Below are 20,578 nucleotides of genomic sequence, written 5' to 3' on the forward strand. Positions count from 1 at the left end.
CTCGCGGCGGGACCGCGGCGGGGCCGGGAACGGCAGCAGCGGAGCCCCCTCCACACCCCCCCGGGGCGAGGGGTGGGGGACGAGGAGCGAGAAGGGGCAGAGCCCCGCCAGCCCTCGCCCTCCTCCTCCTCCGCCGCGCTCCGCCTCCCCTCACTCCTCCCCGACGGAAGCTCGAGGCGGCCGAGCCGGCCGGGAGACGGACGTGAGGCAGCAGCCAATGGGAGCGCGTCCCTCCCTCCCAAAACGCCGTCTCGACCAATGGCGGCGCGGAGGGGGCGGGGCCGGGCGGCGGGCCGAGCGGCGCAGCTCGAGCCGGGTCCCGGCGCAGGGGCTGGGGATGAGCCGCGAAGTTGGGGCAGCGCCGGGGGATGCAGCAGCGGCAGCGGCGCCGCCCGCCCCGGCCCCGGCCCCCGCCCGCCCGCCCCGCCCGCACCTCAGCGGCGCCTCCGCGCCTCCCTCCCGCCCCCCTCAGCCCGCCCCCGCCCCCCCGCTCCCGGCTCAGTTTTTAAACTCGGCTCCCCCCCTCCCCTAAATGCCAGCCATGATCGAGAAGGGCCCGGAGGTGGCGGGGAAGCGGCGGGGCAGGGCGAACAACCCCGCTGCTGCTGCTGGCGGCGGTGGTGCAGGAGGAGGAGGAGGAGGAGGAGGAGGAGGAGGGGGGGGGGGGCGGTAATAACGGGAATAACAAAAGTTTGGCCGCCGCCCCCAACGGCAACAGCAGCAGCAACTCGTGGGAGGAGGGCAGCTCGGGCTCGTCCAGCGATGAGGAGCACGGTGAGGCCGTTTGGGGGGGGGCTGGGGGGTTTTGGGGGGATTTTGGGGTTTTTTGGGGGGGCTGTGGGGGTGTCCCCTACCCCCCCCATAACGCCTCTCCCTCTGCCTCCCTCCGCAGCCGGCGGCGGGATGAGGGTCGGGCCGCAGTACCAGGCGGTGGTCCCCGACTTCGACCCCGGTGAGTCTCGGGGGGGGGGTTGGGGGGGCACACACGGCTCCGCTTCCCCCGCTAATGACTAATTAACGCCCTCCCCGTGCTCATGGTGCCCCCCGGGGGCTCGCAGCCCTCCCGCAGCCCCCTTAGGGCCAGCCCGACCCCCTGGGCCCTTTCCCCCTTCCCTTTCCCCCCCCCGGAACCAGCCCTAGCACGGTGCATAAAGAAGTCTCGCTGCCTTCCAGAGGGCGCTTTGCAGGGAGGAACAGGGAAGCTGTGGGGCGAGAGGAGGCAGGAGATGGCAGTTGGCTCCTTTCTTTTTTTTTTTTTTTATTTTTTTTTTTTTATCCCACCTTTTTTTTTTTTTCCCCTCTTTCCTTCTCCTCTGTTTGTGGGCTCAGCCACACGGGTGGGACTGGGGACGATCAAGTTGTCTAAATACCTTTTTTTTTTTTTTTTTAAAACCCATTTCAAAATGCCTCGAGTCTCTCTTTCTTTCTTTCTTTTCCTTTTTTTTTTTTTTTTTTTTTTTTTCTCCTCTCTTCCCCCTCTTTTTCCCTCTCCCAGGAGCCGTTCGGCTTCCCCCCAGAATATTTCACATTCCAGCTCTTCTGCTGCAGCTCTTTGTAAGCTAATTTAAAGTGGTAGGGGAGCAAATTTGGAGCAAACAAAGGAATTGTGGCCGCACTGAAAGGCAGGTGCTCGAAGCACCGTGCTGTTGGTGTATCTCCGGGTATATCTGGGCGCATAAAGGCAGGCTGCTGACCTCCTTAGTTGGAAATGTAAGCGAATTTTTTTGCATTGTTCCTTTGTAGCTGTAGGTTAAGGCTAGCGACAGCCCTCCTCCTATCTGGAGATCTTGGCGTGTGGAGTTGTCTCTTGCCTAGTCCAAACTTAATTGAATTCTCTCTTCCTCTCTCTTAAAACAAAAAGACTGATTTGGAGAGCCTCGCTGGCTCCTTATCGCATAACCCCGGCAGTAACTATTGTGTGGATTCAGGAGAAATGTTCCTCCCGGATCGTCCTCGTGCTGCGTCCTAATACCGTGGGTGCCTCTTTATTATTTAACAGACGTGTTTTTTTTTTTTTTTTTTAACTGTTACGGTCCCAGGAGGCAAACAGGATTTTTTTTTTTCCCTGAACTTTGATGTTGCATTTATTCACCGAATGGTTCCCCCCCCGCCCCCCCATGGCACATTCTTCACAAAACACGATGCAAGGTCTTGGCACATGGCAGCTCCATTTCTTGGTGGACCAGGAGGAGGAGGAGGAGGGGAGGAGGAGAAGCGTGGGGGAGCTGGTTTGTAGTTGGGAGCAGTTGACACGGTTTCTCGATCTGTAGGTCAAACGCAACGTGCCCGTAGCTCACGGCGTGCATCGTGCTGGCTCTTAGCCAGGTATCACGACAATACCGGGGCTTTTCAGCCCCCCCCCCGTTAAATCCCACTCTTTTGTGCCATCCGTTTCTCTAACATAATGGATGGGGGGGGCTACAGCGTGCTCCTTCCTCTCTATTATGTGCTGGGTTATACATTGTTCTGGTTTTAACTTCTAGATGTGCCGTGACCTATGCAAAGGTTATTTCTTCCTTCGCTACGTGTAGTGAAAGGGCGGGGGAAGTGTGTGATGTGGAGAAACATTTTTTTTTTTTTTTTCCTGAGTAATATCTACCCTAAGACAGCTCCAGCGGAGTGCACGGTGAGATAGAAAGCCTGTTAGTAGGTTCACTCAAAGTAACCGATTGGTTTTCTGACGACCCCAGTGGGCATTGGGTCTGGTCTTTTTATGTGTCCCTTTAAAATTTTCTTTTTTAAAAGTATACTTTTTAGTTAGTGAGTTCATGGTGAACTTTTGTCTGCTCGTGCTGCTTTCCTGGCCTGTGGAATTACCTAGGAATAATGTTGCAGTGTGACATTGCTCCCCAAATTCAGCCCTAAAGTTAAATAGCCATGGTGTCTTTATCTGGTGTGCCCCTTTTCTCTCTGCTTTTAGGACAGAAAACCCTAAATAAGTGCAATAGGCTGCACTGAGACCTTTTCAATGAAACTGTTAAATTGTTTCATCCCGCTGGTAATTTCAAAGTGAAATTGATGGAGCAGCGTTACTGCGGGGTGCAGATGCTGTGTCTGGGTCCCAGTAGAAATTTTAGGGATTGTTTGACCAAAGGGTCCTAAAGCTTGAAGGTTATTTGGTGTGGAGTCCGGGAGGCTTTCACCTTGAGATTAGCTGGCTGATAAAATGCAGAGGGCTCGTGCTGCTCTAGCTGTGTTTCAGGTGAAATATGGCACAGGCTAGGCCTTGTATGTTTTTTTTTTTTTTTTTTTAACTTAATGTTCAATTATAACTCCGGTTTGGCTGAGGTATATTTGTAATTGCTGACTCTTACATCAGCATTCTTACGTGGGTGTTCCTCCGTCCCCATACATGAGGGCAGAGAGAGCATTTAATTTTCTTTCACTCCTGAGCCACGAGCGAGCTGTAGCAAAGAGCAAGGAAATGAGGGAAGCTTTCCTCAGATCCACGTTCCTGAGGCCAGGGGAGCAGGGAGAGGCAGGGTGTGATGCCAGTTTGGGCTTCACAAGCGTACAAGCAAGAGAAGAGCACAAAAGCAGTGGCCAGAAGGGCCTGGCAGCGGGCAGAGCTTCCTCAGCTCCCACCGAGGTGTGCGGGGGGACGGGATGGGGCTGGTGGGAGCGTGGAGGAGGCTGGGGAAGACGATCAAGGGGTTGTGTCTCTGTTAGGCCTAATTCTTAAATCCTGAAAATGACAAGTTGCAGTTATGGAGTGAAGTATCTCAGGGCAAGTTTCTGATACCCTTTGTGGCCAAACCCCGCTGTGGGGCGGTTCCTTAGGGCTCCCCCAGCGAACCCCTCGTGGTGGCAGGGCCGGAGCTGGCACCAATCCCTGCTGCGGTCGGTGTGGCTGCCTTGCTGCTCTCCTGTCCCAATCCCCCTGTGTTCATCCCACTTCTGCTCTCCCAAACGCAGTCACCCCTCTGTCATCAGTGCACGACTCACACCCCTGTTGCTCTCGGTGTGTTCAGAGCAGTCGTACAGTGAAGACGGGGCTCGTGCAGAGGCAGCGCTGTTATTTGACAAGCAGCTTTCACTGGGGAGGAGGCCAGGCGAACTTTGGGACTGAAATCCCTACTCCAGAGCTTGCTACAATCAGTCAAACTTGCTCTTGAGCCGTGTTTCACTGCCTGGCCTTGATTTCTCAAACACAAGGTGAGCGTTTGCGATCTCCTTTCCTGTGCCTTCCTCTTGTTAGAGCTGAGAGTCAGGCGCTGGGCTGCCACCTGCCTGTCCTGGGCTCTTGTCACCAGGTCGGCCATCCACGCTGGTTCTCTGAGACGCTGGAGGTTTTGAGGAACTGCAAACTATTATGGTTCTTTTAATCCATACAAATGAAACCCACATGTCCTGTTAATGGAAAAACTCAGTGGCAGGAAACATTGCATATCCTAAAGCTAAATAAAAAAAAATCTTTCACATGGGGAAGCGCTGGTATTGTGCTTGACCGTTTTACTTGTTGCTTATTAATTTATGCTCCCTTAGTGCTGGGATATTGAAAACGGGAGGAATGAAGCATTAGTGAGAGCTCTCACGCAGTCAGTGGATTCAAATAAAGATTAAAGCATCCGTAATTGTGAGGAGTGTGCCTTCCCTCCCCGAAGGAAGCGATCTGTCCCAAACCGTGGCATGCACTGGAAGGCAGATCAGCGCTGCTCTCTCCATCACAGCACTCCAGCTGCACGTTCCCTCCTGCCCCGTGATGGTGGTTAAAGTACAAGTCGCCTCCTGTACCTTTGGATATTGTTTGTGTCAGTTATCTTCGGAAGGCAGCTTCTGGGGCTCTTTCCAGTGGAAACACAACCAAAAGCAAGTTTTGCTTCAGTGGTGTCCAGCTGTAGAGAGCCGAAGTTGAGCTGTGTGTGAGCTGACAGATGTCAGCGACTCGTTTGCAATGCTGATCTTGTCCCAGTTTTTTATTAGTTGCCCTGTAACAGCCACAGTAAAAATGGTGGGAGGCGAGGCAGTGCTCTGTAGCGCTTCCAGCCCTAGGAACACAAAAGCCGACTGGAAGGTGCTCGCTGCCAGAACATCACCGACATCCTCCAGGATCTTGTTCTCTCCCTCCATCGTTAGCCGTGCTCGGTGTGCTCCCTGACATTTCCTGCCTTTCTTTCATGGCCAAGCCCGTGGTGGTGTCTCAGCCTTGCCAAAAATGGAAGGGGGAAAAAAACAAACAGGCCTCCAAACAAAAAAGCCACCTTTTCCATGTGGTCAGAAGCTGTCTGTAGTTGCCTGAGAAGGGCAGAGAAGCTCTCTGCTGCCTCTGTAAGGCCTGGGGGGGAGGTGGGGGCTTTGCCTTGTGCCATGGGAGGAGATGCCCGGGGGGAGCTGGGGTGTGCACAGCCGTACAGCTGTGGCTGTGAAAACGTGCCCACCCTCTGCTTGGGATCAAAGGTGTATAATGGACCAGCCCCGGTGGCTGATGCTTTTGGAGTAGCTGTGTTTCTTTGCTGGTCCTAAAGGCCAGATCTCCTTAGGTTTCCCCACCTGCAGCTACTTCTGGGGGTTCTCCAGGAAGGTGCAGCTGAGTGTGAGTGGTGTCTGCAGGATCACCTATTGACCCGCACCATGGGGACTGGGGATGGCAGCTCTTTAACAAGGGGTTGTTAAAAGGCCCCTTACCACTTGCGCTTGGCAAGCCCGCCTCCCAGGCAGCTTGTTCTGTGTCTCTGTTTGCAAACAGGACTGTTAGCCCTGCTCCTAACAGTCTTGGTAGTTTGCAAATAGTCTGAGCGCCCGGTGACTGTGAGAGAAAATGGTGTTTAGATAAGCGGGCTCATCTGAACGAGAAGCAGGAAAAAAGTGTTCAAGTGAGACCTTGGGATCTCCACCTGAGCAAGTGGAAAAGTCACAGCCCAGCTGCTGCAACTGGAAATACTGGTATCCTGCTGTCCTGGAGGGCTGTCTCATTTCCTCAAATGGCCCTGCCTGAAACACGGCGGGCAGGAGCTCCCTTGGTGCAGCAGCGTGTTTGGGAACGAAGGAAGAGTAATGAGGATGTTTGATCTAATCAGAAATACCAAACCCGAATGTACTAATGCCCGATGTGTTTGGGCTGACAGAGGCCGCGGAGTTGCTTTATGAAGCCTGTTGTGTCTTGGCCCTTTCACTCTTGTCTGCAGGGACTCGCTGTGTCCCCAGCAGGAGCGTCGTGCCCCTTGGGGGCTGGGTGCATGCTTGGGAATGAGGTGTGGGGCTTTGGGGGAGAGGGAGTGGGGAAAAAGGCATCGTCAGTCCTAGGGAATGTGCTTAGGGTATGGCCTGTTTGGAGAAAAGCGGGCACGTGAAGCCCTGAAGTAGGAAACTTTGTTTTTTTTTGTTGTTAAATCCAGCCTGGAGACAAAGGAGGAGAACAGAGCCCAAGTTGGGGAGTTTATTACCCGTATCCCTGGCACTCTGGCAGGAGCGCAGCTGCAGGCTTGGTGCTGTCCCTCTTACCCCTGAGCTGCTTGTCCATTTTTAAGCCTGCGTGGCTCTGTGGTTTGCTTTCACCCGGTCCTTGCTCGTCCCGTGGAAGGGCAGCAGAGGCTGCTGGTGCCGCGCAGAGCTCCCGCTCCACCTTCTTCCAAGCCGTGCCTTTGGAGCTTTCTTGTCATTCCAACAGGGCGAGAAGATCCTTCTCAAACCTGAGTGCTGTAGTAAACAAACAAGCCTCTGGTGCAGCCAAAGCCTGTGGCTTCCTTCCCTGCCTGGCACACGCAGTGTTTGTGTGTGGAGGTAATAGCTGTCTCCTGCCCTGACAGATGTAGGGATGGCTGGGCTGGAATTAATGCTAGGTAGAGGGAACGCTTTGTTCTTCATAGCTGGTTCCCGCTGCTTAATGAGTTGCTCTTAAAACTCTTGTTTTCAGCCCTAGTTAGTTCTGTGACTTGGCCAAGCGAAGGCTTAGGGCTCCCTGTGATTAGTCATTATAATTAGCTCGGAAATCTTTGCCTCTCTGATCAAGGTGCACTGTATAATGCGGCTTACAGTGGGCTCTAGTCCTGCCACATACCTCCAGCGTGCTATAAATTGCAAAGCTTTGTTGGACATCCACGTGTATTTATTTAATTGTATTGTAATGTTAATAAACATCTGTAATAGGAGCTGTAGGAGGTAAATGTGAGCGATGTCTCCTCAGAAACTTGGTGGTTAGTGCTGGTGTCCCCTTCCTGCAGGTACAATTTCTGGTGGTGTGGCAAAGACTCGCCTCACAAGTCGAAGGTAGGAGTGAGGCTGGATTCCTGCAGAGACTCCAGAGACTGATCAGAGACAGCTCTGAGGCAGCAGGCTCTTCCTGCTGCCTTCCTGGGAAGCCTGTACCTTTTTCTGCACCGGGTGACCTTGTCTTTTGAGGCTTTGGCATGACTGTGTGACAGGATGAGCCACCTCTTGTTCTTAATTGTTTAAGCTCAAAGGAACAGATTGAAATTCAGTTCTTGAGAATACCAAGTTGCTTTGTAAACTAAGGATGATCTGAAATAACGCTTTTAAAATGAGTCCTGGGTTAGGCTTCTCTCTTGAAGCTTCACAAACTCTTAACTTAGGGCTCCACATGAAAGTTTGGCTGCTCTGTGCTTTTTGAAAGCGCAAGAGGATGCGCTGCGTGGTAGTGGAGGCAGTGAAAGCGTTCCTGCAGCATGTTCTAGAATCGGGCTGCTTTGTGCTCTTAGTGCTGTTTGTTTTGAAATGCACCAGCCTGATGCGACTGCTTTTAAGTATTGCAGGTCAAACTCGCTAAAATTGCTTCTCGTCAGGTTTTGAGGCTAAACAAGTGTGTTTACCTTCCCAAGCATCTTCAGCATCCAGCTCCGTGCAGCAGCGAGCTCTTTGAACTTCATAAAGGAAGTATTGGTAAATGTTGCCTCTCTGGGGGGAGGAGGCTGCAGCGGTGTGATAAAATTGCAAAAATCCCCTCTCAGGCGCAGAGCTTGCTCTGTGCTTCCCCCTTCAGCCCTGGCTTTCTGCCTGCCCCTCGGGGGGCCACCAGCAGGGTTTCCCATGTGCTGTGTGCATGTGTGTAACCAGGTATATTTCTGGAAAAAAAAAAATAAAAAAAAAAAAATGCCCCCCCTCCCAATAAGAGCAGGAAAAGCCTTTGCATCCTCATAGTTATTTCAGCTTCCTTGCCACCTCCCTCATTTCTGTCCTCTTCACCTGGATGGATTTTGCAAATCAGAGTAATTTGGGAGAGCCTGCGGCTGGTAGCGTAGCTGTAATGAGAGGAGCCTGTCCGCACAGCTTCCCAGTGCTGCTGTCTGGAGGGATCTGCGATCGCCCGTCACGGCACCGTGTGCTCTTTTGGGCAGGCAGGTGGCTTATCAGATTGGGCTTTATCTGGTACAGCACCTCTGATCTGAAAGGTGGGTATTGAAAATAATCATTGGCGTGCGCGACCTTGGATCGGTGTCCTTGTGGATGGGAAGAGCAACTTAACGAATGTGCTGCCCTGCCTTTGGCTTGGGGTCCAGAACGGCAAGGACTACACACAGCCAGGCCTGGCACAGCCATACTGCCTGGCCCCGTTAGCTGCTCCGGGGAGAGGACGCCGACAGCTTTCAGCCCCACAGCGGGACGGAGGATGGCGAGGGGCTGAGAAGAACCGCTGCGAAGTAGGAAACAGTCTCCTCTTGAACTGGAAAGCCAGGACTGGGAAAGTCTGCTTTATGTAACAGCATCGTTTTGGGAACAGCTCTTTGCTTACAGCTCGCAGTGAAACAGGGAGTTTTCTCTCTCCCCTCCGACTTCACCCTGCTCTGGGGTTTCAGCTCGTCCGTCTGTTCCTGTTCACGGCACCAGTTTGTGTTGGGGCAGGGCAAGGATGTCTCACTGCCCCATTTTAATTGTGTTAAGGGCTATCTGTCCCACCTGGTAGACACCGTTTGCCATTTGTACATCGCTCTGCACTTGGGAGAAGCTCAAAGTGCCCCATCTGTAACCCAAAGCTTTCTTGTGCCAAACACCACAAATGATGTGTGGATGCCACGTGCGGGTTTACTCCCCGGGCTGATGTCCCTCTGACCGCGGCAGGAGGCCAATCTTTGATTTTTTTGGGGTGAATAGCCAGGCAGGCGTGCCAGGTGTAGGGTTTGTACTTTTGGGGTATTGTTTTCTGCCTGGGAATCTCCAAGATGTCCCTGGTGGGACCCTGCCGCCGCTCCCTGCAGCTGCCACGCGCCGCGCTCGGCAGTAGCCATGGGAACACAAGTGGGATGGCACAAGTTTAAAACTTCAACTTGTTGCTAGGCAGACCCGGCTCGGTGTGGGGATTAAGTAGGCTCAGCAGCAACAAAAAACCCCTTCTGATATTCCACCTTGTGCACGGGGGGCAGGCAGCTCGGCGCTCCCCAAATCAGGGCTCTTTGTCTTGAGGCCGGCACCAGCAAACCTGCGAGGAGGGTTTGCTGACAGCAGCCACCCTGGGGGCAACCCCTCCTGCATGGCTGAGTGGTGTGCTGAGAAGAGGGAAGGGATCTGGAGTTCTAGCAGGTAGGTTTTAATCCACCCTTTCCTTAAAAAAAGCAGCCTGCTGCGGAGGGAAGCAGCGTGCTGGCCCCCGCAGAGCTGCTGCCCGGCTCACGGAGTCTAAAAGCTGGAGCCTGCGTTAAAATAGATCCTGCCCAAAGTGACATACGCTCTAAACAAAGGTCATGGGCTTAAAATACTGCAAGGTTGCTTCAAAACTCTGGCTGTAAAAACTTAAAATCATGACCAAGGCAAGGGAAACACCTCCAGAGCTCACGGCGCTGCTGCAGCCCGCGCTGGCTCAGCCCTTCGAGCTCGGGCAGCCCTCTGCTGCTAACACACCTTGGCCCAGACTGGAGCTTTGGTGCTTCCTGCTCAGAGCCCGTTCCCTCTGTGTGTGGAGGACGCCTAACGGGGGATGTACGGCAAATTGCAGAGTCCTGGAGGGAAGCAGAGAGCCGGGCTGCGGGGGGAGATGGGGCCTCGTGCGCTCCTGTAGGGCCCGGCTCCCGCGTGCCTGTGTCCCCGCAGCTGTCGGCTTCCTGCACCGCAGCACTAAGCGGGGTGCCCCGGCCGCTGGCTTCAATGCATCTCTTGATTTTACAAACATTTGCTGTGCCGTGGCTGTGGGTCCTGTTGGGATAAGGCCATTTATAGAGGTGCTCCCAATTACCACCTGCTCTTTTTCTTCCTTAGCAGAACCCGCGCTTACCTAATTTAACCTCCCCCAGCAACTGCTTTTCAGCCGCTTTCTCCCGTTGCACGGTGCCTCGCTGCTCTGCCTTTTCCCTCTGGCCACCCCAACGCACTGCAGTCGTCCTTGCTCGTCCTTCCAGAAACCAGCTGCTTTTTTGGGGTGAAAATTGGCTGCTTGCTTTGCCCCAAATGTTTTCGCAGTCAGCTCTTGTAAAAGGTTCCTTTCCTTTAACACGCCCCAGCCTTTTTTTCATTCCTAAGCTGCTGTTTGTGGTTCTCTCACTTTCCTTATAATTTGTGTACGGCTTGTAGATCCTATCTGGCCACCTCGTTGTTAACCCAGCCCTGCTCCCTGCTCCAATTTCTGCTTTGTGCTCTTTCCCCGTGCTCCCTCAGTCCCACAGAGGCACCTTCTGTGTCTGAGCCGTTTCGTTGTTTTCTGAAACTCCCTCTTGGGCTGGAAGAAAACGGTCATGATTTTAACTTTGTTGTAATTTTCCCCAGAAGAGCGGAAAATGCAGCAGGACTCCTCCCCTTAACAACGCTTTTACAGCCCGCCTGCCTCTCTGGATGCAGCATCCGACTGCTTTTCAAGCTTTTAAATTCTGGGGATACTTTTGCCTTTCGGGGCTCCTTTTTCAAGGCTTTTTTGTGTCCGAAGGGTCCGTGCCTCAGCTTCTCCCCAGGGTGCTGCTTGAGCTTGTCGGAGCAAATGTTTTCCCTGCCTTTAACCCTCACCCATTGTTTTTATCAGTGGTTTTTCACGTTTTCTGACCTGCTGCTGCTGAGAAAGTGTCAGGCAGGGCCGGGAGCCTCCAGCAGCCCCTGTCCCAGGGCCGGGAGGTGGCGGTGCCCAAACCAGCGGGGAGGAGACAGAGGGAGGGCAGGGGAGGACTCCTCGAGGTCTCCTTGGCTGGTGGGTGAACAATGCATGCCTGGGGGATGTGGGTGACCCCATCTGAGAGCAGGGGGTTGTGGCACGGGACAGGCGAGTGCTCTGTGGTGTTCCTTTAGTGACAGACCTGGTGCTGGGCACGTTTTTGGGTGTTGCTGAGCTTGGTGCAGTGGGGAGAGCACAGCTGGATCTCATCTGATGTTCCCAGTGCCTCCCTGCTCCTGGTAAGTTTTAGGCAAATATTGAGAGGCTGGCTGCTGGGAGCTGGGTGGCGGAAGGAAGATTTTTCAGAGCTGTCCTCTGGCTTTCAGCCCGAGATCCGAGTTGCTTGGCAAATCGTTCCCTTCTGTGTGTGCTGGCTCTGGGGAGCGGGGCTGCGCTCGGGGAAACTGCTGCGTTGTGCTCCAGCTCCTTCTGTGTTTCGGGTGGGTTTTTAGTCCTCGTGAGTCGGTTCTGAAGGTGTTTCTCCCTGCCATCCCACCCACGAGAGGTGGTTTGGAGAGTGGATAAATGGGATCAGTTCCTTTTTTTGGGTGACTTCAGCTGAAGCCGTCCTGTGCGCACAGATCCAATGCCATCCTTACAGCGCAAACAGGACAGGCACAAATCCAGCCATCCCGCCAACGTCCCAAAAACTGGCAAAGACATCTAGCTTGTAAACTCCTGTATTTGGGTGAAAAATGACTTCTTCTGTTGGAGCAGAGGCGGTTGGAGCTGGTGCTGTGTGTGTGTGTGTGCAGGTAGCGCGGGCGCAGCACCTGCACGCTGCTCCGGGAGCAGGGGTGGGCAGTGCTGGATCTGTCTGACGACCTGAGGCTGGTTTGAAGGAAAGGATGCACACCGAGAGGAGCTTTATAAATGTTTCAGCTGTTTAAAGCACGCATGCAAGGAGTTACAGCAGGGAAATTGATGTCTTCTATTGTACGGCTCTTACTGTCCAGGTCTTCCATCGTTTTGGAGGATGGGGGAGAAATAAAGGCAGCGCTTCGTGGACCCCTCAAAAATATTTTTGGAGTTCATAAAAACAAATAAATAAGGTGCCAGGGGAATTAGGCTTGGCAGCAGTCCTCGTAGCTCTGAAACTCGCCGGGAAGGGGGCTGTTTCACATCGTCTTACCTTGCGAAGAGGCTGCAGGACCAGGCACTGCTCTCCTCTTGGAACCCGAGGTCTCCAGCTCGGGAGGGTGGAATGCTGCCCTGCCTGGTATCGCTCCTGCCCCGAGCAATACCTCCCGGCAGCGAGTCCCTTTGTTGGAGCCAGAGACAAGGGAACTGCCGGGTGCAGTCTGCTGCTTGCAAAATGATTCTGGTGTCTGCTGGGGAAGGGGGTAGAGGTAGGAGGAGGTGCGATATGAGACCTTCGGGAAAGAGCTGGATAGGAAAAACCTTTCCAGCGCCTATCCAGTGGCTGTATAAATAAAGGCAGCACGTTTCATTCGTGTTGCTGGAGCTTGGACAAAGCTTGGAGCAGGTGCTCGCCCAGAGCTTGCTTAAGTTGGACAGACGCCTGCTGAAATGTGTACGAAACGTGCGAATGAAAGGAAAAAGGCCACGTTTAACCTTTTCTGATGATGCATTTTAAAAATAACTCACATTTCTAAAGCGAGAGCGGCGTTTATAACCAGGGCTTGAAAAACTGACTTGGCACTTCGGAGCCACGGCGGGAGGCACCTGCGCTGCTGCCGTGCACCCTGCAGCACGAGGGGGTGCGGTGACACGGGGGGTGCTGCTCGCTCTGTGCTGCTGCAGCAGGGTGCTCCCTGGGCACTGGGTCTGCCTGAGCGCTCGCTGCTGCTCAGTTCTTGCTCTTCCATCAGTAGAAACAATTTGGTTTGATATCTGCATTTCGCTGCTGCTCAAGTGATCTGAGCCTCTGGAGCAGGGCAGAGTGAACCTGGTTCCCTAGCTGGGTTTTACCCCCGTAGGGCTGTGGCACGCAGTCGAGGCACCGGAGCTGCCTTCAGCTGAAGGAAGACACTACTGCACTAATGTGCTAATTTTATACTCCAGCTTGGCAGGTTGCCTTTGTAATCAAAGGGCTGGAAATTTTTCAGTTTGAACAAAATGTTCTAAGTAGCTGTTCTCTGGGTGGAAATGGGTTTGATACGGGATGCTGCCTTCGGAAGAAATCCATCTTTCCGTATCTTTTGGGGCACAGTTCCTCTAACTGGAATTCTCCTTCCTGACTGAGGGAAGCTGGCGTCGAGACCTGACTGAGACTTACCCCAAGTGAAGTTCCTTGAGCTGAGTTTTATCTCATGAGTCCCTGCCCCTCCGATGGGAACGGAGAGGCGGGTGGTTGCAGAAAGTACCTGGAAGTTTTAGGAACGATGGGTCTAATGGATTTAAATGGAATCAGTCTGTTGTGTTATTGTTTCCCCGTTTAGTGAATAACAGCCTTGGTAGAGAGCATGGTGAGAACACAAAAGCTTGTTTTAAGCATTTGGTGTGCTCTGTCCTGGTGAGTTGTCCGGTACCTGGCACGTGGGGAGTTATGCAGCCGGAGTAAGTGTCTGCTTCTCATCAACAGTGTCAAAGTAATTAAAAACATCTTTTGATTCCTTGGGGGTTTTACCCTTTGTTTTAGAGAATCAATGAGCATTGACTAGGGAACATATGCAGCCAGGCTCTACTTTTTCACAAGCAAAATGTCCACGAGTGCAGAACAATCACAGAGCAATCACGTTTTTAAAGTGGTTTGAAATGAAATGTTAACTCAAAGGCCATGTTATGTTACTAGAAAGCTTAAAACAAATGGCAGAATTGCTTCCAGGCTGTATGAAACTTTGGTCCTTCTGTTGCCTTCCCTTAAAGCAGCTCCCAGTGTTCTGAATCTATGTAGAATTTTAAATGCACTATCTTTTAATAAGCCCAAAATTTCAACTTCTGTGAGACTATAACGAGAGCTGGCTGCTAAACTTTGCTGCTTTGAGTTTAAGATGAAACAAAACTCTGTGTGCCATATGTTAAAAGGACAAGCAGATTTGACAACAAGAATGTGTTTTATCTGCTTGCGTTTTGGCAAGGCTCTGTAGGCTCGGAGGGCAACTGGAAGGAGGGAGGAATCAGTGAAGGTGCAGGAAGGACACACGAGGTCAGCGGAGCTGGAAGCTGTGTCTTGGGAGGGGGCAAGAGGAAGAGAGCCAGCAAAGAAGGGCTGAAAAGATTAAAAAATAACAATAATCATGCTCTCAGTGTCTTCTTCAAAAGGTATTTGGTGGTTTTTCTTCTTGTCTTATTGTTTGATGGAATAAATATGTAGTTGCCAGCTCAGGTGAATCAAACGTAACCTTCCTGCACTTGGGAGAAAGTGGTCCTGAGATGAGCTCCTGAGATGGGCAGAGCCGTGCCAAGCTGAGCTGCCCCCTCTGTCTGCAGCAGCTCTTCTCCCCTGTGCTGGGGGTTAGGTGCGTGCCTGGGGACTGCCCTGCTCATCTGGGCAGCTCGCTGGGTGCTGGAGAGCCAGGAGGAGCCTGTCCTGCAGGGAGCAGAGCTGCAGCTTCCTCTGCCTGTGCCCCTTCTGCAGGGCTGCAGCTCCTCGGGCCTGGAAGCCGAAACTCTTCTTGCAGCAGCTTCTCTTCTGCCTTGCCCAAGGGCAGCTTGTGGGAAGTCCTCAGCTGCGATTTCCTGTGGCCGTCAGCCAAGTGGGACGGCCTCGCTGCTGCTTGGCTCGGTGGAGCACGGTCAGCGCGGAGCTAACGCTGGCTTGCAGCAAAGGTGGGGGGATTGTTTGGAAGCCAGGCAGCCTAAATTCACCCGAGTCCATCTCCACAGGGCTTGTCACTTCTGCTCGGGCAGGTTGAGCAGCACGGGTCCTGTTCTTCCATCTCTGCTTTCGTCCAGAGGAGTTCTTGGCCAAATATCTCTTTGGCTTTCTGGGTCCTTAGGGCTTTCTCTCTTCCCACCCCTCACCTCCCGTCTCTCCAGACTCCTGCCTGTCCGTACCTTGCAGCTGGCACTCGATTTGGCCAGCCATGCCCAGGACGCTCCTTGTTAAGCGCAGGCACTTTGTGCTGGCATGGTGTGAGGCACCAGATCCCTGTCCTCCTTGGAGCACGGTACAGTTGCAGCCTGTTACTTCACAGATGCATCCAGGTCACACAGCGGTAGGGTGACGAAGATCTGGTTGTCAAAGCAGCTGTTGAGGTGGCTGTTTAGCTAAAATTGTAGAGAACCATCTCCGTGCAACTGCAGTTGTAGTTGCAGGCTCCCTTTGCAGTGTCTGACTAAAGGGCAGTGATGGGGGAGAGCTCGTGGGATGCTGGAGTTTCACGCTGGTGGCTGAGGGGCCCAGGGGCACGTGTGAGCGCTGGAGATGGCTTGTGAAGGTGGTTGATGGGTTCCTTTTGTTGCACAGAGATGTAATAAGGGGAGACGGTGGGACGTTGGGTGTTCTGGGGAGTCACTTGCTTCCCAGTTCTCAGTTGGTTGAGGCCTTGGACTATAAGAATACAAATTTATATTGGGATTAGGGAAAATGGACTCTCACCTGCAGCGTCGATGGCTTTTGGTGCTTCCCTCCTCATTGGGGTGCTTGGGATGTTCGTGTGCCATGGGGAAGGAAGCCAGTGGTCGTGTTTAGGGCAGGTCTTTTAGTGCCCAGTTAATCCAGGCACTAAGATGAGCAATTAGCACCTCAGCTCCGCGTGTGCGTTCTCCAGAGCTAAGCCTTGATGGAGTTCGTGTGGTTCTCACTCTGTTAGCCCCCAGCTGGGTCAGCTCTTTAAGGCTTTGCACAGTGAGGCTGGACTTAAATGAATGAGAAACCAGTTGGGAGATGAACCTGCTTGATATGCAGGCGTGGTGGGGTTTCTTTCCGCTGTGGTCCTTGTTCTTAAAAAGCACCTTCCACTTGATTTTTTTTTTTTTTTTTTTTTTTTTTTCCATGCAGGGTTAAAAGCAAGGCTTTTAGTAAGGGCAGGTGAGCGTGGGTTCGGTTGCTTTGCCCTGTGGTTGCTTTGCCATCTGAAAGTAAGGGGGGGAGAGGAGAAAACTCTCAAAAGGGCCTGGTTTCACTAAGCAAAGTCACCTAAAATCCTGACATGTGAGAATCGTTTCCACTTGGCAGAGACGGTGACAGGTGTTTCACCATGGGAAACTCATTACTTGACTTCCAGCATGACCTTGGGCAGAAAGCTGAACCTCTCAGTTTGCTCTGCTTTATGTGGAAGCTGGCTGTGCTGTGCAGCACGGGGGCCAACGGAGCGGAGAAGCATGTGCCTGTCTAGCAGCGTTGTAGAGGAAACCAGCTAATGCTTTACGAGGCGGGGCCGGAATCCCCACTGTCTAATTTGGTGATGAGGACGCTGGGGGAGAGGAGACGGCGGAGTTTGTGGTCTGCCTCGTTAACGGAATTGATGTGCCTGAAGTCTGCTCTGACCACAGTGGGTTCATTCATGCTCCGAAGGTAAAACGGGCAGAATTTTTCCATTGTCATCTGTCTCGTGTAAGGCGGGAGTGTTTCTGGCTGCAGGATAACGAAGGAGCATTAGCTATTCCGCTGTGAATTCCTGCTGGAGGCAGCGTGCTGGAACCGCACTGCAAGGCGAAGCAGGTGCAGCTGGTGCTTGGCTCGCCTGGCATCGCGGGGACGAGCCTGCACGAGGGGAGCGGGGAAGGCAGAGATGTCTTTAGCAGGAGCTAGATTTGCACTTTTCCCTCTCAGGCTGCTTGGAAGGAAGCAAAATAGCAATATATAGCAGATAAACGTGTGTTAGGGTCGGGCTGTGTTGTGCCAGACCTGTGCTGAGCCTTACCAACAGCGTTGACACGTCTCAGAGCTGAATCCCATCCCTCTGCTTGTAACGGAGCGATGAGGGGCTGGAAAGCTTCCTAGTGCCCAGTGCTCCTTGTGGAAGGGCACCTCAGCTCCTTGCTCCAGGCTACCTCAGCTCCTGGTTGGTGGTGCTGCCTTGCTGCTTGCTCATGCACCAAAAGCTGTTCCCTGGGGACCGCTGAGGTAAGGAAGTCCTCTGCTCCGCGCCTGCTTTGTCCCGTGCTTCTGGAATGATGCTGCTGCGGGGGACGCCTGGCGTGGTGGAGCAGCTGCAGCGCTGGAGCAGGGGGATTTTGTTGGCTTGGGATCCCTCTTCCACCTTCCACAGAGGGTTTGGAGGATGTGACTTGGCAGTTTCTCTTCCACACATCTTCCTGCGACTGTTTCACCAGAGGGTTTCTGAGAATCTGGAGGCTCGTCCTCTGGAAATCTCAGAGGAGAACACAAAATAGCTGAGAAAGTAAGGAAACTCTCGAGGTAGTGTGTTGGATTTGAGCACGTGCCCGAAGCCCAGAATTTCTCACCCTCAGAAGCCTCATCTACTGCTAAAGCTGGAGCAACAAATGCTAAGTGGTGCCGATCGGAGTGTGTTCGCTTCTCCTGGGCTCCTCTCTAGCTGCCTGCCTAAACAAACCCCCTGTGCATCACTCACACCTTGGTCTCATGCCTCTGAGCTAAGCTGATTTTCCCCTGTGACAGTGTAAAACAGGGAAATGAATTCCAAACCTTTATTAAATGCCAACTCTGGCAACATCCCCTGCTGAGAGACGCGAGGACAGCTGCTCTACGGAGACACCGCCGCATTTCTCACTGGCACACGCCAGGTGCCTGCAGCATCCATCAGCAGCCCTCGGTAGGGGCAGCGTGGGGATGATTCACTCCAGCCCCTCCGTGCAAGGTGTGTCCGTGCTGTCTGCTTGGCAATCCTAACAGACCTGTGGAAGGGAGGGGGTAGAAGCAGGTCCCGAGTGTCCGCTGCGGTCTGTGGAAACCGCTGCGTGTCGGGTGCTGGAATTACCCTCCTGTGCTCCGCTGAAACGGAGCCCTGGGGCACCCTGAGGGGAACAGGCTCTTCGGTTCTCTGACACAGAGGCAGCAGAGGCCTGTCTCGGGCCTCCTGATGACCTGCTTTGCCAGGAAGAGATGCTATCCTACGGGCTAGCAGAATGTGGCCCAGGGCTACGACCACGTATGTCACGCTGTAGTTCACTGTACGTGTTAGGTAAGTGCACAGGTGAGCAGAGAGGAGGGTAGGAGCTCAGGGCAGCAGCAAGAGCTTGTGCTGGGTCTCACCATTGAATTGCTGCTGTCCTAACCAGCACGCTGTGGGAAGGGCTTGCTCAGAGAAGGATAAAAAACAGCTCAGCACACTGCTTGCCAGTCTGCACCCAAGTGACTTGGAAATATTTCGTTAAATGAAGTATTTTGTTTCATCATGTGTCTCTCAGATTGGGCTGTAGCGGTGCCTTGGTTATCCTAAGACTTTTTGTAGGGCCTGGTGTGTGATATATCTATCGCACTAATATAAATCATCCAGCTGCCCTATCTAGCCACAAAAATCCACACTATTTCCTCCTGTGAGCTTGCTGCTGACTGGTCACAGTATGAGCACCTTGGTGGGCAGAGAAGCAGGGCTGAGCCCTGTGGTGCCAGCCCGGCCTCTGCTCGGTGCCTGGCTGCCTGCGGCTTGGGTCGTCTCGGCCCTGAGGTCTTGGGCTTGTAGGAGAATGATCTTTCCCAGTAATTGGTTCGGGGACTTGGAAGAAAGAGGCTGCATTGCTGTGTGTGGGAGCAGAGATGTTCCTGGTGTTCGGAGAGCAGTCCTCGAGGCCCATCACCAGGTACATCGTCACTTGCTCTGATCGAGGGCTTGCAGCACGGCTCTGCTGCTGGTTTGCAAAGCTCTTCCCTCGTGGCTTTATCAGTCACGGCTTTAGAAATAAACCTGGAATTTCTGTGCTGGCTATGAGCAGGCCTGTGATGTGATGTGCTGCTGCTTCAGCTGTGAGATAGAGGCATGGATCAGCCGCTGGCAGGCAGAGGTCCCACGTGTGGCCAGCAAAACCTGTCTCGCTACCAGCCAGACTTGCTGGGAGATGGTTTGCTCGAGCAGTACAAAGCACAGCCCTGCCAATAGAGCGGGGTACGTAGTGGGAACGCTCTGGGGATGGTTTTGTACTTAACTGCTATGAAGTGAATCTGTGAACTTCAGAGCATAAATGCCATGAACCAGAGCCCAGCTAGGTCAGTGGAACAAGTCCCTTCAGGTCAGAGGACTGCAGGCTGGGCCTTACACTGCCGCTTCTCCTTTCTCTCCCAATTTCTCATGTGAAAGGACAGTGGTTTTCCCCTCTCCCTTTTGTTTTTGCGTAGCTGTAGGGTTTAACCCACAGTATTGTCTAATACTGTCACCCGTGATTCTCCAAAATTGTAAAGTTGCAAGAGACTTGATTAAAGCTTAGCAATATGTTAAAATCTGCTTTCTTAGTAGTCCAGGACTTCTTCTGATGAGAAGAATGAGATTTCTAGAATCTAAACGTCTTTGTGTAGGTTTTCTTTTTAACAGCTATCTGCAGTGCTCTTTTTCAGGTGGCTCACCTGGTGCCGAGGTCAGACACATCTCAGCATCCCTTCTGCCGGGCTGCTTTGTAAAGGCTCTGCCCTCACTGTCCCCACTGCAGTGCCTGGCTGTAACAAACTGCCCTGGCACATGCAGGAGGGACCGGGGAGGTAGGGGGGAAGCCTTGTATCTGAAAATGCAGAGGCACAGATAGCCTCCTGTTGTGATGGCTAGTTGCTAACTATTTCTTAATTCACTAATTTCTTGCTTCATTTTTCTGTCTGTTAGTCCTTGAAATCCATGTTCCTAGAAGAGGATAGGCATAGGTGCAGCGTCTTCTGTTCTGAAGTCTAACAGAGATCATTAGCTTCTCTAACTAACTTAGCCTCCCTCGCTGCTTTTTGTTCCTGGGTTTTCCAGAAGATCTTGCTGACTTGCATCAAGACAGGAAGTCTGCAGTGCTGTAAATAACTGGGTGGTTCAGCCGGATTTTTTTTTCCATCCAACATGTTACCAGCCACAGTTAAAATTCCTTTTAATGGCTTCACTTGTCCTGATCTAGGTCTAGACTGCCTCGTGACACATCATAACCTATCAAACTGCGATACAGAGAAACCTGGGGGATCCGAGGGAGGGCAGGGTTGGTCCTGCCTTGCCTTCCTGCTGTATTTTGGCAATAATCCATGCAAAGGTGCTGTATGTGAAGGCACTGCAGAATGTCAGGGCGTCCTTGTGCTCAGCCCGGAGGTTGCTGTCTGTCTTACCTGGCTGAAGGAGAAGGCTCAGTCTGGCAGCCTCCGAGGAGGAGCACACCAGATGGACACAGGATTTGGTGCTGGATTGACTCAGTCACACCAGCATAGCCACAGAGCAGCCTCCTTCTGCTGCGAGAGTGCACATAAAATGTGGTGTGGCTGCTTTTCCCCTGAGTAAGACAGTTCAGTTTACCTTGCTCTCATCTTCAGTACCTGTACAGAGATTTGGATTACTCCATGCCTGTCCCTGCTTGGGGGGCAGCCCTAGGTAAGCTTACTGAGCTGCGGTGAAATCCCTGGGTGTAAGAACTTCAGGAACTCCTTCCTGTAGCCCAGGTATCATCCCCTTGCCATGTCCTTTCAGTAGTTTGTTTTAAGTTTAAGCTGTGTAGCACAGCTACGGCTACAGGTCTGCAGAGGTGTGGAGTTTTCACTTGCTCGTTGTCTTT

At 52.9% G+C, this 20,578-nt stretch overlaps 1 protein-coding gene across 1 annotated transcript in view; it reads left to right on the forward strand.

Annotated features, from left to right (window-relative positions):
- Positions 1–315: 315 nt before the first annotated feature.
- RCOR1 (REST corepressor 1) overlaps positions 316–20,578 on the forward strand; it is an 80,789-nt gene continuing 60,526 nt past the window's right edge. The window contains 3 exon segments of the mRNA XM_084288332.1: positions 316–652; positions 654–774; positions 893–952. Coding sequence (XP_084144458.1) covers positions 533–652; positions 654–774; positions 893–952 — 301 coding nt within the window. The 5' untranslated portion in view covers positions 316–532.

This window comes from Netta rufina, assembly GCF_964035555.1.
Source record: "Netta rufina genome assembly, chromosome: 5".
NCBI lineage: Eukaryota > Metazoa > Chordata > Aves > Anseriformes > Anatidae > Netta > Netta rufina.